Source organism: Castor canadensis, chromosome 4 (genome assembly GCF_047511655.1).
Source record: "Castor canadensis chromosome 4, mCasCan1.hap1v2, whole genome shotgun sequence".
Lineage (NCBI taxonomy): Eukaryota > Metazoa > Chordata > Mammalia > Rodentia > Castoridae > Castor > Castor canadensis.
The window spans coordinates 185026684-185044297 of NC_133389.1; the positions used below are offsets into that span (position 1 = coordinate 185026684).

The 17614-nt window shown below is 52.8% G+C and overlaps 1 protein-coding gene across 23 annotated transcripts in view; it reads left to right on the top strand.

Moving 5' to 3' along the window:
• The window catches only part of Sned1 (sushi, nidogen and EGF like domains 1), a 75329-nt gene that overhangs the window by 40992 nt on the left and 16723 nt on the right, over positions 1 to 17614 (top strand). For 14 of the 23 annotated variants that reach the window (XR_012447447.1, XM_074072245.1, XM_074072244.1 and 11 more), the window contains 11 exons: positions 708 to 821; positions 1479 to 1592; positions 1922 to 2035; positions 2536 to 2649; positions 2940 to 3236; positions 4876 to 5059; positions 8202 to 8314; positions 9142 to 9423; positions 10751 to 10895; positions 10969 to 11051; positions 12519 to 12617. Coding sequence is in view for 17 of the 23 variants with exons in the window: in XM_074072245.1 (XP_073928346.1) it covers positions 708 to 821; positions 1479 to 1592; positions 1922 to 2035; positions 2536 to 2649; positions 2940 to 3236; positions 4876 to 5059; positions 8202 to 8314; positions 9142 to 9423; positions 10751 to 10895; positions 10969 to 11051; positions 12519 to 12617 (1659 nt within the window). In the remaining 6 variants the exon portion in view is untranslated. Of the gene's footprint in view, positions 1 to 707; positions 822 to 1478; positions 1593 to 1921; positions 2036 to 2535; positions 2650 to 2939; positions 3237 to 4875; positions 5060 to 8201; positions 8315 to 9141; positions 9424 to 10750; positions 11052 to 12508; positions 13507 to 17614 lie in introns of those variants that run through there. The other 9 variants (XM_074072235.1, XM_020183060.2, XR_012447451.1 and 6 more) reach the window with 8 other exon arrangements.

Consider the following 17614-nt stretch of genomic DNA (forward strand, 5'->3'; position numbering starts at 1 on the left):
CACAAGCATGAGCTGCAAGAGTCCTCGTTAATGAAGTGCTGAGGGAGAACAAGTATCATCCACTCTATTAATAATGCTCAAGAACAAAAATAAAACCATGTTGTTTAGGTGATTCATAAAGTTTTAAAAACTAATTTTAAAAAGGCAGAGAAATCATAACCACAGGAGTTGGCATCAGGAGGGAAGTAGCACCTGGTGACACTAGTCCCAGGTGCCACACGGTCGTTACCATTTACTTAAGCATTAAAATTAAACTTTTCTCAAGTTAAATATTTAAACTCGGGAGTACTACTCCCAGTTTAGAAGAAACCTATGGTGAATCTTTTAAATCTGGGCATTGCTCCCTGAATGTACTGGTTTCACATATCACTGGTATGTTTGAAATGGTGAGGTCAAACATAAGACATTTTCTGCCAAACCTCTGAGGACTTTGGGTCTCTCCACCTGAGAGCCATTGGAGTTAAATTCCAGTGTCTTCTGAAAGACCTTAAGTGGTAATGAGCAACCCCAGTCATTTCAAAGACACAAGCCAGGCCCGAGGCCCTGGGCCACAAACCACCCTCCCCTCCAAGGGTACCCAGCCCTAGTTCTGGCCTCTCCGGATATCAAAGAATTTGTCTGGTCCCTCAAAACTAATTGATGCCCAACTTAATTTGGCTTAGTAATGGCCACATGGCTTTATTCTTGGGGTCTTTCCTTTCTCTCAGAAGTGGATGAGTGCCGATCTCAGCCCTGCCTGCATGGGGGTTCCTGCCAGGACCTCACCGCTGGGTACCTGTGCATCTGCAGCCCGGGGTATGAGGGAGTCCACTGCGAGCTGGGTAAGAGGGCCCGGCCCTCGCTGGGGTTCCCCGGGTCATGGCCACTTTACTATATCACCCAGTACAACTCTCTCTGGATGGCCAGCTCAGCCACTGCCTGCTTCCTCAGGCCCCTACTGGCTCTGACATCCAGGACAGATTTGTAAACCTCTCAGCCTCCTCTGCCTCTGGGACTGAGAGCTCAGCTGAGAAACACTGGCCCCGCCTCTGACTTGAGTTTATGCTTAGGCTGAGAAGGTAGACAGTCCACCCAGCCCCTGACACATGGTGCTGCCAGCCACTGGAAAGGAGGACAGGCCTGCCCAGCATGTGATCAGACCTGCACTTTCTTGTGTCTTCATAGGTTTCTAAGAACACAGAGACACTGAACCCCAGGGAGGGCAAGGCCAAGGAGCGGTGCCCAGTTGTGGTGCCAGGGAGCCTTCAGGCATGGAGTTCAGGAGTGGCCAGGGTGGGGAACTCTGTTGTCAGGCAGTGGGGGTGGCATGCCTGCCTAGGAGGAGCAAGTATGGGGTGATGGAGGAAAAGGCAGAGGTCCAGAGTCATGTACCCATGGGCTGAAGCCCCAGATCCATGTGCCTCCTCAAAGAGCACTCAGAATCCCTGGGGGATGTGTTGGGGCCTTGGATCTGAGCCAGTGCCACCCTTACTATGTAGAGACAAATGAGTGCAGCATGCTGCCCTGCAGAAATGGAGGCACCTGCAGAGACCTCCCTGGGGCCTTCGTCTGCCAGTGCCCCATGGGCTTCACTGGAGTCCACTGTGAGACAGGTAGGGCTCCCACAGGTGGGTCCCCGCACACAGAGCCTAGGCTGCTGGAAAGTCAGAAGGAGGTAGGGGGCCATCCTCTGCTGGACAGGCCACTAGGGAGAAGGACACCCAGAACTGTGGCTGACTGGGGAGGGAGAGAGGGAAAGAGGGAGATTGTGAGGAGGGCTGAGGGGGGTTTCCCCAAGAGCCCTTCCTACCCTGCAGGCTCCCCACACCCCTCTCCTGGCCTCTGCTCCTTGCCTCCCCCTACCCCTTCCTCCTGCTGTCCTCTCCTCCCTCCCCCAGAGTTCCCCCTTGCAGCTCGGGCCAACTCTCTGGGTGTTCTCCAGAGGTGGATGCCTGTGACTCCAGCCCCTGCCAGCACGGAGGCCGGTGTGAAGGTGGTGGTGGGGCCTACCTGTGCGTCTGTCCAGAGGGTTTCTTTGGCTACCATTGTGAGACAGGTAAGGCATAGACCCAGCTGCTCACTTCGGACTGTATGGTCCCTTCCCTAGCCCTCTGGTCTTTGAGCCCCCCGCCCCCCACACACCTGTGGCACTCACCCTCCCACAGCTCCAGCTCATCCACCTGCATGGTCCACTGTCCTAGGACAGGCCAAGCTCCTTGCACCCCCAGAGCCTGGTGCTCACTGTCCCTTCCCCCATTGGCCCCCAGAGGGTCCCCCAAGCAAGGCCCTCCCTGATGTCCATCACTCGGCTCCCAACACCAGTGTTTCCCCAGATAGCATCTTTTCCAGCCTTGACACTGAGTCTTCCTTCCTTCAAAGGAGCCACTGAGTGATGCCCAACCTGTGTTGGTCAGGCCAGGCCTTGGGTGTGTGGGGTGGACCAATGGGATGTTAACACTTCAGGAAGGCAGGCCTGCTATGGTGCCACCCCACCCCATGCAGGAAGGTTCCTAGAAGCAAGGAGGGCCTCCCACTCACTGTTATTTCCTCCCTTAGTGAGTGACCCCTGCTTCTCCAGCCCCTGTGGGGGCCGTGGCTACTGCCTAGCCAGCAACGGGTCCCACAGCTGCACCTGCAAAGTGGGCTACACGGGCAAGGACTGCACCAAAGGTGAGGTGGTGAGGAGCCCTAGGCAAAAAAGGGGGCTCTCCTTCCTAAGGGCAGGCCAGGGACGCAGGCAGAGGGTGCAGGGGGTTGCTTACCCAGCTTCCTGTCCTGAGAAGCAGGAAGGGGGATACAGAGTCGCGCGTGCGGAAGTGGAACCCTCACAGGGCACGTGGCACCAAAGCGAAGGAGTCAGGGCTCAGGGAGAGGGCTCTGGCAGCGGCCTTGTTGCCCAGGCCTCAGAGCCCAGACCTAGGCTAACTCCCCTTCCCTTGTGTTTTGGGCAAACCCTGAAGAGCTCCTCCCACCAACAGCCCTCAGAGTGGAGAGGGTGGAGGAGAGTGGGGTCTCCATATCCTGGAGCCCGCCTGAGGGCGCCGCGGCCAGGCAAGTGCTGGACGGCTACGCGGTCACCTACGCCTCCTCGGATGGCACCTCCCGCCGCACGGACTTCGTGGAGCGGAGCCGCTCCTCGCACCAGCTGCGAGCCCTGGCGGCCGGCCGCGCCTACAACATCTCGGTCTTTTCAGTCAAGCGTAACACCAACAACAAGAATGACATCAGCAGGCCCGCCGCGCTGCTGGCCCGCACCCGTGAGTGCCGCCTGACCAGCCATGCCCCACCCGGCCAAGGGCAGCTCCTGAGGGGCTGCATCCTCACGAGGGAGGCGACCGGGGTGGGAAGGGAGAAGGTGCCTGCGAGGGAGCTGGGAAAGTGATCGGGACTTGGAGGGTCTGGAGCAGGGTGGCTGTGAAGGAGAGGAGGACATAGAAGGGAGTCTTGGGGGCTCTAGGTTGCTTTCTTTGCTGGACACTGGAGTGGAAGAGGAATCCTTAGAACATGCCCATGGGTGAAGCAGGAGCTGGTCAGGTACAAAGGAAGGCTGGACCCCAGAGGATGGGGGCTGTGGAGGCCATGGCCACACCTGTGTCCTCAAGAGACAGGAACAGAGAATGGGAAAGGGGTGCTGAAATCCTGAGGAAAGAGGGAAAGTTGTCCAGAGCTTGGACTTGGAGGTACTGCCAGAGGTCCACATGCTGGGAACCTGAGCAGGCAGGTGGGAGGAGGGGATATGTGTGGTGAAGCAGGACAGTGAGCCATGTATAGAGAAGAGCTTAGAGGGTCTCCCGAGAAGAAGGCATCGCCTCGGGCCTCTGGCCAGATGCTGGTCCAAGCAAGGGACAGATGAGGTCCTCAGGACACCTGAGCCCACCTGGAAGAACTCAAGAGAAATGTCCTGCTGAAGATAACAACCAAAGGCCAGAGACCCCAACACTAAGGATGCAGAGCAGCCAGTCCAGCTGGGACCCCTGAGATGCTCTGGTGCTGAGCAGGTGGTCAGAGGGAGCACAGCTTCAAAAAGAAGTGCCTGGCCAGGCACAGTGGCTCACACCTGTAATCCTAGCTACTTGGGAAACAAAGATCAGGAGAATGGTGGGGAGAGCCTAACTAAAAAATGTCTAAAGCAAACAAGGGCTAAGGGGTGTGGCTTAAGTGGTAGAGCACCTGCCTAGCAACATAAGGCCCTGAGTTGTACCACACACACGATACAAAGTGCCTGGAGGTTCCTGAGATGGGGGTCTGCCTTGGAAAGACATATGGAGGAGCTGGAGACTCTCCCCAGCCCCCTTCAGAGTAGGGTCTCCACCAGGGGCCCAGAATGTGCCAGAGAGACTACTGTCAGCATCAGGTCCCTTGGACTGGGGCTCTGTGCCACCGGGGGGCTGAGGGCTGCCCTCCCGGGCTCTCTTGGTCTGGGTTGGCCCACCACCCACCCCTCACAGTGGCACTCTTTGAGCATCTGAGGAGACCAGACCAACAGGGAACTGAGCTCATGAGTGGTCCCTTTCCTGTGATCACTGAGGATACTCTACAACTTCCATCCCTCAGGGCCCAGTACTGCCCACAGCATGCCCAGACATTCCCTACTAGACCAGAACAGCCAGCACCAAATAAAGAAGGGTAACTGGACCAGCAGGACCAGGAAGGCCCCTTCACACCCTCACCCTCACCTAGTCTGCCTCTAGGGCCTCTGGGGCCCCTCTGCAGTCACTATCTCTGGAAGTGAAGCCTGCACCCCATCTGAGTCCCTGCTAGGCAGCTGAGGGGGCCTTTCTCTCCACTGGCCTCCCTGTGACCCCAGCACTCTACCAAGCTTTGTCTTGTCTCCATTCCCCTTCCCCTGGAAGCAAGGGGGAGTCAGAACCTGCTGAGCAGCCTATTGCCCCCCAGGACCCCGCCCTGTTGAGGACTTTGAAGTCACCAACGTGACAGCCAATGCCATCTCAGTGCGGTGGACTCTGCACAGGATCCATCACGCCACTGTCAGCAGGGTTCGAGTGTCCATCCTCCACTCAGAGGCCCCTGAGGCCCAGTCCACTGATGTGGACAGAAGTGTGGACCGGCTCACATTTGGGTAAGAGGAGATGCCTTGGGGGCACAGGAGCCTTGGTGAGCTCTTTGTGTATCCTCATCTGCACAGAGCTGGACCTGGGGGAGCCAACTTGGGTTCTGGGGGTCTCGCCCCTGCCTTGCCTTTTGTCAGGGCCACCATGAGGAGCAAGCACTTAGATGGTACTGAAAGGAACCCAGAAAGAGCAGAGAGAGCTCTGAGGTCCTGGGGGCAATATCTCTGGTATAGATGGGGAGAGATTGCCTTGGTCACTGCACAGCTGCAGGCAGGGCACATGGGGCCCAGGGTTCTTCTGGGGCAATTATGGACCCCTGTGGGTTGGCCACTAACAGAGGGAGAGTTCTGGATCCCTACTCAGAGCAAGCAGGTGGTGGAGGACTGGGGAAGAAGCCTGGCTGGCAGCTTCCCATGTTTCCTGTGCTTGAGGAGTAACATAGCACCAGCTAAGGGCATTCCTTCAGGTGCTCATGGCTGCTCAGAGGGGACATCAGAGTAATGTACAGCTCAGGTCTATCACTGCCACAGTCCCAGGGGGCCATCTGAAAGGCGGGCATGGCTGGGCAGGGTTAGGGATGGACACTCATGAAGACCAGGTGGGGCTGTGATTTGGCCCCACTGCCAGCACCCCACCCCTTGCATCCTTTGAATCACCAATGCCTTTGCATGTGTGTCCTGTGCAGAATCACCAAGACCATTTTTCACAAGCACATTTGTTCTTTCTCCCCAACCAGCTGGTCAGCTATGCTGAGGACAGGGCTGCTCTATCCCTCAGCTCCCAAATGTCTGTGGTTTCTTAGGTTTCCTCTAGTTCCTGTACTGCTTCCTTGCCTTGCTCCACATCTTCCTTTGGGTCTTTGCACATTCTCTAAGGTTTCCACTTCAACATCTTTTTCTAGTATCTTTGCCTGTGTGTCTTTCTATTGACTTCTTTTGCTCTTCAAGTATGCCATATTTCTTTGTGAGTTTTGTGATTCTGGGGGGCTGTTGCTAAAATTAGGCATTTGAACTAAATAATGTGGAACTGTTACTGGATGGGTGGTATCTAAGGGCTCTGGTCAGAAGACTCCTACGCACCTGTGTCCCCAGGGAGAAGAGTCCAAGCAAGACATGAAAACGTCATAAAGTTTATTGAAAGTGAGGGGAAGTTACTCACAAGAAAAAGAGAGTAGCTTCTATCCCACCCAGGTGGGATAGAAGCACAAGAATGCCAGTCTTTGTTTCAAAGGGCCTTTCTAAATTGAAAGGGTGGGAAAAATCTGGGTGGTCTTTGCAGGATGGGCTAGGGTGATTGACAGATTTGACTGACAAGGTCTTGTCGTACAACGTGGGGCACCCTATGCATGCACTTGTGCTACCTCTCAGGTTATCTCACCCGCATGAGGTGTGACCAATAATCATGCTTTAAGAAAAGAGCTTTTTCCTGAGAGGTAATAGAGAGCAGAATTTTCTTTACAATGAGGACTCTGCAACTGCTAAGATTTTACAATTGAAAAGGAATTCTCAACTGCAAAGGATACGTTTAGCATGAAATGCTCTGGGGAAAGCCTCAAGGTGCCAGCCAGAATACCCAAATCTCTCTTGCTCACCTGCTTTAGAACTGTGCAAATGATCCACTCTTCCTTCCTTCCTTCCTCCCTCCCTCCCTCCCTCCCTCCCTCTCTCCCTCCCTTCCTCTTTCTCTCTCTCTCTCTCTCTCTGAAGAACTTAGAGATTGAGCCCAGGGCCTCGCACCTGCTAGGCAAACACTTTAACACTTGAGCTACACCCCCAGCCCCTTCCCCTTTACATTTTTGTTTTGCTATTGTTTTAGTGTTTAGTTTTTACTTGTTGCCAAGATGAGCCTAAGGAGTGAACTTCAGGTTGCCTGTCCCTTGGCATGCCCCCTTTCCCATTTTCTTCCTCTATGCAGCTGCTTTTGAATGTCCTAGTCTTTAATGTCTGGCTCTCCAAATGGAAAGAAAAGAAAAACAAAGGGCTGGCCTTTGGGTCAGCTTCAGCTGGAGGGGAAGGGGCTGGCAACAATGGAGGGGGTGCAAGATCAGAGGCAGCTGATGAGAGGCAGCAATCAACAATCCTTGCCATTTACCCTCCTGGGCTCCTGCAAGCTATATGTAAGGTGGCACCAGAGCATGCATGCAGCTGCTGCCAGGTGCTAGAGGGGAACTGGTGTCTGGTGCTCTGCTAAGAGCTGAAACTGATAGAAATTACCCACAATCCCTCCCCACACACACACAGCCTTCCTCTGGAAGTTGCAGACCTTCAACAGAGTCCAGAGTTACAAAAGTCACTTCAGACAGGTTCTGCCGTGCACGTGTCGCCCAAGGGGAGACAGAATCCCAGTGTTTGTACCCCACCACCTTCCAGAATCCTCTACTCTGTCTTTTAAATGTGCCCATGACTTTTCTTGATTAACATTCTAGCTTCTTCCAAAGAGTGGCTTATGGAAGCCCAGGGTGGGCACTTGTTGACTGTGTTTGGGGTTCCCTAGCCAGGTTCACTAGGAAGATTCGGCACAGAGGGGCAATGGCAGTTGAGATCCACCACAGAGAAGGGAAGACAGCAAAGGGATAGTGGACAGGGTCTGGGAAAAACAGGCACAAGCTCCCTTCTCCTCCTCTTGGACCTACACAGGACAAGCTCAGCCCAGCAAGTGTGTGGGGTCAGGTGTGAAATGCTGCAGCCAGGAGAGCCCATCAGGCTGGTCTCAGGGAAGGGTCAGACAGCACCTCCTGCCTGTGCGTGAACCTCAATATTTACACAAGCAGTTCAGAGGGAAGGCCCTTTTCTCCAGGAGGGCAGCGAGAACTCTCTGAAACCCAGGTTCACAGATGCAGCCCAGAAGCTGCACAGAGAGCAATTGGGCCTTTGTAGCCCTTGTCCGCACAGTGACCTTCTCCAGTTATCCCTTTTTTGGTCTCACCCTTCCGAACATCCATCCTCCGACCATACTGTGGCTACTTTGAGAGCACTGGACCCTTCTCTGCCTCTAAGTAAACTAGACATACAGTGGAGGGGTTTCCCACCTGGAAGCAGGTAGGTTCTGAGGGCCACTATCTGCCTCCTTGTGGAGGAGGCCACGGCCGTGATCATGTAGAGCTGGCCACAGGCCCCCAGACATTCCTGTCCTCCTCTCCCCCTCCGACAGGTCCCTACTGCCAGGAAGAAGATACACTGTGCGATTGACCACCCTCAGTGGGCCCGGGGGAGCAGAGCATCCCACCGAGAGCCTGGCATCAGCACCACTGCATGTTTGGACCCGTAAGTAGATCAGAGAGGCTTCCCACTCTTCGTCTCCACCCACACAGGACCTTCTTATAGAGCTTCTGGCCTCCTCCTGGCATCCAGTCTCCTCCAAAGTGTCCATATACTAGAAACCCAGCCCTTGGCCTCCCAGAGGTCTTTTCACTTGGACTGAGGGAGGAGCCACTACACCAGGCTGGCCTAGTTCCTCTGCTGCCCTCAGCTCCCAAGTACTCCTGGTCCTCAATGTGTTCTGTGGCCTCCACAGAACACTGACAAGTGGTCCCAAGGTGCATGCTGGGTTGATGCCCATGCTGTCCAGGGCTCCTGGACTGAGTAGTTGGCTCACTCTGGCTATGTTCCCTGATGTCACTAGCCCACCTACCCTCCCCAATGTGTAGAAATGGCTAGATAGGGAGGGGAAGTGGTAGATCTGAGTGTGAAGGCTGGTACAAGAGGGCTGACTGGCCCAGAGGGAATGACGCTGTGACTCTCAGGACTCCCCCTCCATGGCCTTGGACGCAGCCCAGGGGAGGCATGTGGAAGGTGTGAGCACAGGGACGTGGGTGCACCCCTGCCTTTCTAGTCCTCCAGTTACCTACATCCCAGGGAAGGTCTGCGCAGCCAGGCTCAGGAGGACCGAGGGCACAGGGTCTCTTTAGGCAGGACAGAGGTACTGCCTGTGCTCTGACCACTGTCAACATGCTCTCCACACCAGTCCTAGGCTGATAGAGTGTCCACAAAACCAGATCTGGCCTCAGAGGAGGCCTAAGCAATCCCTGTCAGATCCTAAGTTGTGTCTCCACCCTCCCTTCACCTTGCTCCGCTGTCCATGCCTCGCCCAGGGCCCCTTCCTCCAGCAAACCTGACAGCCTCCCGCGTCACGGCCACCTCTGCCCACGTGGTATGGGACGCCCCCACTGCAGGCACCTTGCTGGAGGCTTATGTCATCAATGTGACCACCAGCCAGAGCACCAAGAGCCGCTATGTTCCCAATGGGAAGCTGCTGTCCTACACAGTGCGTGACCTACTGCCAGGGCGGCGGTACCAGCTCTCAGTGACAGCTGTGCAGAGCACAGAGCAGGGCCAGCTGCACAGCGAGCCTGCACACCTCTACATCATCACCTGTGAGTGCTGCAGACAGGGATGGGGTGGGTGTGGGTCACCCTCTATGGCTGCTGTCCTCAGCATCTTTGTCCAAGAGAGGTGGGTCATCCTGCAGTCCCCCAGGACCCTTGTCTGGCATGGGCCACACTGTCCCTGGAATATCAAACAGCCTAGAAACAGGTCTGGTGTGAACAGAGACATTGGTGTGATCATGGAGGCTTTCACATCTTGGGTGAGGAAAGTCACATTGACAGGGCACTAGAAATCTAGACAAATAAGCACATCAAACTTCATTTTTCACTGTTCCCCTGAGCAGATCCCAGATAGGTTGAGCAACAAGTATAGGACATCACCCTGAAAACAGGTGCTCAGCAGGCAGCACTGAGAAGGCCCCAGAAGTGACATTGCAGCCAGGCCAGACTATGAGGAGCCACTGGACCCTAGCACTGGAGACAGGGCCCAGGAGTCCTCAAGAGACCTCAAGAAGGAAGGACATGGACAGAGGAGAGTGGGAGCAGCTGAGGCTCAGGTGGCCACGCCAAAGACCTGGACATGTTCCCAAGCACATGCCTTACTTGCGTTCTCAAAGTTCACACAAGGTGTTGTGGGAAAACAATTTGGGGAGTGCAGGGAGCAGGACACGGTGGTAAGAAATGATGGAGGTGGGGGCAGACAGAACAGAGCCTGAGAGAAGACTGGCTCCTGAAGAGAACGGGATTTTAACCCAGCTCATTCTGCATCTCCCTCCTCCCTCCTCTTCCTCAGCCCATGAGGCTGCTTTGTGAAAATGTTACACATACTTTCAGACCCAACCTGCCACCCATCTAGTCTACCAGCTCAGCTCCAGGGATGCATACTTGCCAAGTAGAAAAGGTAGGCTGCGGCCTAAGACCTGATCCTTACAACCAAATCAGCCTTGATAAGGAGACAAAGAGGGAAGGCAGACACCCAGCCTAGGAATCTGAGAGACATCGCTGGGGTGACAGTGACCCCAGCCTGAGCCAGGGTGTAGGCCTCACCTGAAGCAGGTCATCAGTAAAGCCAATTCCAGGGTCAGGTCCAAGTGCCTGGCACCCTGCCTTGCAGATAGAGGACTTGGGTCCAGGGTAGGGACTTGGCACCTTCCAGGCCAGTTCATTTCTGTGCTGCAGCAGTAGATGAAGGTGCCTCAGAAGAGATGCCAGGGGTCACATGGGGCTCTCATGTCAACATGTGTGTCCCCTCTTCCTGTCCCCAAGCTTGGCAGGGTGTGAGTCACCCGTTCCCTGCAGCAGGGCTAGGACCAGGAACAAAGAGCAGCCCCAGACTAGCCTGTGGCCACTCCCCTTCCTCCTCCCTGCTCTGCAGCCCCCAGAGACAGTGCTGAAAGACGCTGGCATCAGGGAGGACACCACCCACGGGTACTCAGAAACAGACCGCCCCCTGTGCGCCTGCCAGAGCTGCGTCTGCTCAACGACCATGGTGCCCCTGAGATGCCAACTCAGCTGCCCAGGTACCAGCCCCACACCCCAGCCCTAGGTCGCCAGGCAGTGCTCAGTCACATGAACCTTCCACTCTCTCTGCAGGTTCTCAGAGCTTGTGGATGGAAGAGGAAGAGTGAGTGCCCGGTTCAGTGGCTCTCCCAGCAAATCAGTCACTGTGAGATCACGTGAGTGTTGTGGCCTCCCTGGCACTGACGTAATGGTAAATCCCAGTGGCCTCACGGCCTCTCTCACTTAGCTCTTGTCCTCAGCATGATAAGTGATGAGGCCCTTAAGACTTGGACTTACAGACTTCCACTACCAGCCCCGTCCATAGCCAGGGGCCTTGATCCTAAGTGTGTGCGAGGCTCTGGGCTCCTGTGGTGAACACCAACAGCATGTGCAGTCCACCATGGAAGGGACAGATGGTAAGGGGCCTCCACATTGTCAGTGTGAGGCCAAAGGTACAGGGTGCTGACTGGGCAACCAGAAAAGACAAGCAAAGTGTGGCCCTTGGACCAGCAGCTTGCCTGGGAGCTTCCAGAAGCACAGAACCCACCCAGGGCTGCCAGTCACAAGCTGTCTCTAACAAGGGGCTGGGCAATTCGCACGCATGCCACTGTTCCAGGAGCATATGTCCACTTGGAATTATGAGGTCAGGCTCAGAGACAGAGCCTTTGGGTGCTAGTCCTGCTCAGGACTCAATCAGCAGGGCTGCCTGAGTCAGGTCACTGACCTTTCCACCTTGCCTGCACCACAGGACATGAGTGATCCCGCATACTGTCCCCATCAAGGTCGGCCCAGCAGCACCCAGGCATTTGGGTCCTTGTGCCCTGGCCACTTCCCACCTGGTTCAGGGCGGGTCCAGGAAACCTACCCATGGCAGGCATCCCCTGTGATTCTGACAGAAATCCCAGCCACACACCAAAGGACCTGCTGGAAGAAAGTGCCCTGCAGACTTCATAACTCACCTAAAAGCCTGGTGCCTACCCCTGTTGGAATCCCCAGCAGAAAGCCCATCACCAGTTCAAGGGAAGGGGAGGGGAGGGAGTATGCAGCAGAGAGAGAAGAGGAGGAGTATTACAGCCCTAACAGGCAGAGGGGGCAGCAGAGGGAGGAAGACACTGGGCCAGGTATCTGGGGAGACAGGACAGTCTGGCTGACCACTGTGGTGGGCAGTGTGAGATCTGGGGTACAGAAGCAGGGCTGTCAGACTTGCAGCCAAGGAGGCAGACAGGAAATAACCCGGGGCAGGGGTTACAGAGGTGTCTTGCAGCTGCAGGATAAGAGCACAGCCTACAGAGAGTGAGAGTAGATAGGAGGAGGCAGGGGTGGAGGGAGAGAAACAGGGACTCTGGCCCTAGGAAGGAGACTGTTGCAACCTCAGCTATCAGAAGGATGAGGCTCCTGGAAAAGCAGGTCACTTTGCCTTTCCACAAAGCCACTCTAGTGAGCCCTTGAAGTGGAAAGTCAGGTCCTGCTGAGGAGAGCAGGAAGGTGGGGCCCCACCTGCAATGGGAGGCAGTGCTGGGGCCATGCACTCCATGCCAGGGTGTGGGAATCAACGGGTGGGCAGGGGGCAGCTCAAGAGGGCAGCCCCAGGGACAGGCTAGGTACAACGCAGATGCTGTGTGGTCACCATCAGCTTCCCCTAGAACCCACTGCACCAGTGCCACTTGAGAACACGGAGGAGGTCCCGCAGCCGATCCATCTGGCCCTCCAGCTCCCTGAGCACAGTGACAAGGACATGGAAAGTAAGTCAACAGTGGTGGAGGGGACCTAGGACTGACTACTCTTGGTGGCCATCCACAGGGAAGAATCCCACAGTGAGGGGTTGGGAGGCACAAGTCCTGCCCAAAGAGCTGCCAAGTACTCCAGCCTGGACAGGGTAGGTAAATCACACACCCAGGTGCTGCATCCCGTCCTTTCATAGACAGGAAACAGGACCCACCCAATCCACCCAGGGTGTCAGAAAGACTGGCCCATGGCTGCCTCCTACAGTAGCCTCCCTACCCTGCCCTCCTCCCACACCTATGCAGCAGTGCCTACCCACCCCACCACCCTCACTTCTCCATGGAGGCGTTGAGTTGGGATGTGAGAATCTGCGGAGGGAGCAGACGCTAAGCAAGCTCTGGCTTGAGGGATTGCCCACCCAGGCTCAGACAGCATGTGGGCTACTGAGGCTAGACTGCACCTGGACAGCAGTACATTCCTGCATGGCTTCAGGTGCCTCTCCAGCACCTGCAGGGAGGTGCCCCATAGCTCAGGAGTATTTCCCTTTGGACAATAGACAGTATGCTACTTATACTGTCAGACTCTTACACTGCCCTTCTCCTTCTAATCCCTCTAGGGACAGTTCTAGGGCCCAGTGGCCCTTTCTCCCCAAATCACATCACAGACTCAGCTTGAACTCATCCATCAACACAACCCCAAAGGAGGTTGTGTACTGGGTACAGGTGTTAGCCTCAAGTCAAACTCACCTTCAAGACCCTGCCCCTAAGGACACCTGTTCATGCTCAGGACACTTGCAGCCCCAGAGGGAGTGTTTGCATACAGTGGTTCTACTGAGCCCAAGTTCTGCATTCTCCCCTCACCATGAGAGCTGAGTCGGCTCTTGGCCTCCTGAGCATCCCCTTATTTAAGGTACAGTTCGCTATGAGTGAAGACACGCTGTTGCTTTTGTGAGTGGAATAAAGCAGATGTTTCATTAGATGGTTTTTATCATGCCTGCCCTTTTAAGTATTAGGTGTTCCGTTTCATAAAGCTTGAGATAAGAAAGCCACGAGTTAACTCTCCTGGGTCCTCTCGAAGAGAACCACAGTAAGCCCAGGATTGGCCCCAAAGTCATTGCCATCCTGCAGTGTTTGCCAGTGTGATGTGCTCATGCACTGGTGGGGTGTGAATGATTTTAGGCTATAACATAAGAAAAATAATCCTTAATGGCTCCTAGATGTAGAAAATTAATCATGATCTTTGGTTCATGCCATGCTTTCATGCTGGCTCCTTTTATCATTTAGTCAATTAAACCTATGACAGGTCTGGAACCCAACCCATGAACTAGAACTGAATGGGAACTTCTGTCTTGCTGGATTTCTCCCTGGCCTCTCCCTGCAATCTACCTTGATCCTGCATTTTGTGTCTGTGAACCCTTAAGTTTGAGAGTAGATGGTGGAAGGAGTGATTTTATCACACACTGGTGTGCCTGAACAATGGGGTAGGGGTTTCTTCGCAAGATAAGTAAACCAGACACATGCTTTCACTCAGGCTCCTGCACAAGGTGGCCACACTTGGTCCCGAGTGCCATTGCCAGGCTTCATTGCCTGCTCCCTGGGCAGAGGGCACATAGGCTGCATGTGGCCAGCACAAGCAGGCTGTGATGGACTTTCTTGAGCAGTGTTCTGGTATGTGTGCCAGAGTGGAAATGCTGTTGTCTTTAGGTGTGTGACTTTTGAGAGAATGCTCAGCCATTTTCTAGGCAGTGGTACCAGGTTCATCCTCCTCCCCCAGTGAAGATCATTCGAGGTGCAGTCAGCCCAGTCTCTCCAGATCTGGGTCTTGCAGAGCCAGGACCTAATGTCTTTTAGTGAAGTTTTATATGGAATACAGATTTATTTCTAGGTACTGTGCAGTTTGATCCTACTAGGAATGGTAGTTTTCAAACTACATTTGCTGATTATTTCTTCCTAGAATATATCTCTTCATTTGACCTACCAAACCACCCTGCCAGATGCTCTGACTCTTGCCATAGGTTCTTGGGGTTCTCCAGAGTCACATCTTTTTTTAAAGTTTAACTGTTTGCCTTTTAGGCTCAGACCTGTAACTCACTAGATTTTTTTTTTTTTTTTTTGATGAGACTGCTTACAAAGTAGGTATCTACTGCTTGAGCCACATTTCCAGTCCATTTTGTTGTAGTTATTTTGGAGATGCATGCAAACTATTTGACAAGACTAGCCTCAAACCGTGAGCCTCCTGATCTCACCCTCCCAAGTAGCTAGGATTACAGGTGTGAGCCACCAGCTCTGATCTTCTTATTGTAAAGTGGAACTCAGTTCTTATGAATGCTTGCTATCCCAGAGTCCTTTTCTGACCACCTTTCCCCTAGCTCTCTGCCACCTGTGCTGTCAAGTGTCTGCACATGCTTGAGTCCACTCTGGGCTGTCTCCTCTGTTCCATCACTTTCCTTCTTTGAGCAGTTTAGCGATGATGGCTTTAGTATGATTGTACTCTGCAGGACAATCCTCCCACTTAGACTTCCAAGAGTCTCAACTATTCTTGGTCCTTTGCACATCAGCTTTGCTGGTTCCACAAAGTCCTTGGCCATGTGTGTCTGTAATTCATCCCAGTCCTCACATGTGAAGGACATCCTGGCTAGAGAGAAGGTCAGAGGTTCACAGCCCTCTCTCCATTGTAATCTCATGTCTAGTTGCTGTCTCTGCTGCCCTTGTTCTTGTTTCCTTCTTTGCTCCTTTTTCTTTCTCAAGAAAAGGAGGATTCCCAGAGAGCCTCCAGGCAGCCCAAAAGCACAAGCAACCATCTAGGTCAGGAATTCACCTACAAGCTGAAGAGAGAATCTTACAAAGAGGAGGTGGTTTCCCAAGACTATAACCAGTCATCCTAGGCCGATTATTCTCCTCATTCCAGCAGGGCTTACGGACTGTCCCGGTTTATCTTCCTGTTCACGGCACCAGTGGTTTAGCAGCTGCCGCCAGAAGGACAGGAAGATAACATCCTGCGGCAACAGCAGGAAGTCAGGGCTTGAACAGCAGTGTTCTAGAATCTTCCCAGTGCCCCTCCTCAGGGGCAGCCACACTCCATTCTCCACATGGCTCACAACAGCCTTTTCTTTTTTTAAATTTGTGTGTACGTGTGACAGTACACATAGGATTTAGTGGAGATGGCTACATAGAACCTGACCTCAGTGAGCAGCTCTTGTAACTCCCTGCCCTGAGGTGGCAAGAACTGCAGGCTTGGGGCCCCATCAGCTCAAGAATGGCACAAGTGCCAGCCATGGTCTCTGGGCCATGGCTGTCCCATGTATACAGGGTGAGTACTGATGATGGATTCACAATACACTACACACTACCTTATTCTGCAGGGGTGCTGTAAAATGTCTCTAGACCACTGTATACAGTGTCTAAAATTCAATCGGAATTGCAATATCGCAGAATATTTTTTTAAATCCTGAAAAAAAAAAAAAGGTAGAACTCTCACTTTCAAATGTCAAAACTTGCTACAAAACAGTAATAATCAAATCAGTGTGGTACTATTTAAGGGTAGGTATTGAAATCAATGGAACAGAACTGAGAGTCCAGAAGTAAACCTACACAATCACTCAGTGCAAAAGGACAGTCTTCTCAACAAGTAGTGCTGGGACAAGTGGATGTCCATATGCAAAAGGATGAGGCTAGATCCTTACCTCACACCTTAAACCCATATGTATTAGAAGCCAAAATTGAAACTCTTAAAAGTAAACCTAACAGTAAATCCTCATGATCTTGGATTTGGAAGAGGATTCTTAGGCACAACATCAAAAGTATGAGCAACAAAAGATATAAGCAAATGGGATTTCATCAAAATTCAAAACCTTTATGCTTTCAAGGATACTACTAACCCACAGAATGGGAAGAAATATTTGCAAATCATACATATGATAAGGGACTTGTATCTAAATAGTATCTAAATATAAAAGAATTCCTATAAATAATAATGAAAAGGTAAAAACCCAATTTTAAAATGGGCAAAAGATCTGAATAGACTTTTATCCAAGGAAGATATACAAAAGAGTATTTGATATCATTAGTCATCAGCTGTGGGGAGTAGATTATGAGAAGCCTCTGAGATCTTGACATAAGCACAGTTGTGCTCAATGATCTACAGGCTGAGTTTGGCATGGCCCCAGCCGCAAAAGAGAGCAAGAGGCAAAATACAGCACAACTGCTTTTCCTAAGTTGTTTAAGTTCAGAGAAGCAGGAACTCAGGTTTCTCCTGGTACAATGTCACGCCCCTCCCTGAGAACTGTTGCTCCACCTCCTTGCTTACCACTGGATATAAAAGACTTGCTGAAGGAGGACACGGAAATTTTTTGATGGGATTTTGATTGGCTGACTGTGGCCTGTTTGTGAGGCTGCTGTATGAATGACACTGCTGCTGCTGAGTTATGCTAGAGATTAGAGAAAACATAGAAGAGTGCAAGTCTGAGGGCCAAGACTTTGAGAAAGATTAAGGAAAACATGGGACAGAGTGAGTCTAAAGAAAGAGACTTTAAAGAATAGAAAAGAAGCAAGGTTTTAAAGAGTAAGAGAAAAGAGGCAACGAGGCTGTTGTGCGTCTCCATCCACCATGGATGGGCATACCTGGCCCCAACTTTCTGCATGTCTGTCTTCTATTGTTTGTCCTTTCTGCATCTCCAGTTGCCCCCAGTTAGATTAGCAGAACAATAGCTCACAAGAAAGCTCCCTACAATCAGGGAATTGCAAACCAAAACTACAATGACATCCTACTTTATACCTAGGAGGATGGCTGGAATCAAAAAGTCAGATAACATGGGGGTACTGATAGCTCATGCCTGTAATCTTAGCTACTTGTGAGGCTGAGATCTGGCGGATCATGGTTTGAGGCCAGCCCAGGCAAATAGTTTATGAGACCCCCATATCCAAAATAACCAAAGCAAACTGGAGTTGTGGCTCAAGCGGTATAGCACCTGCTTTGTAAGCATGAAGCCCTGAATTCAGACCATAGTCCCACCAAAAAA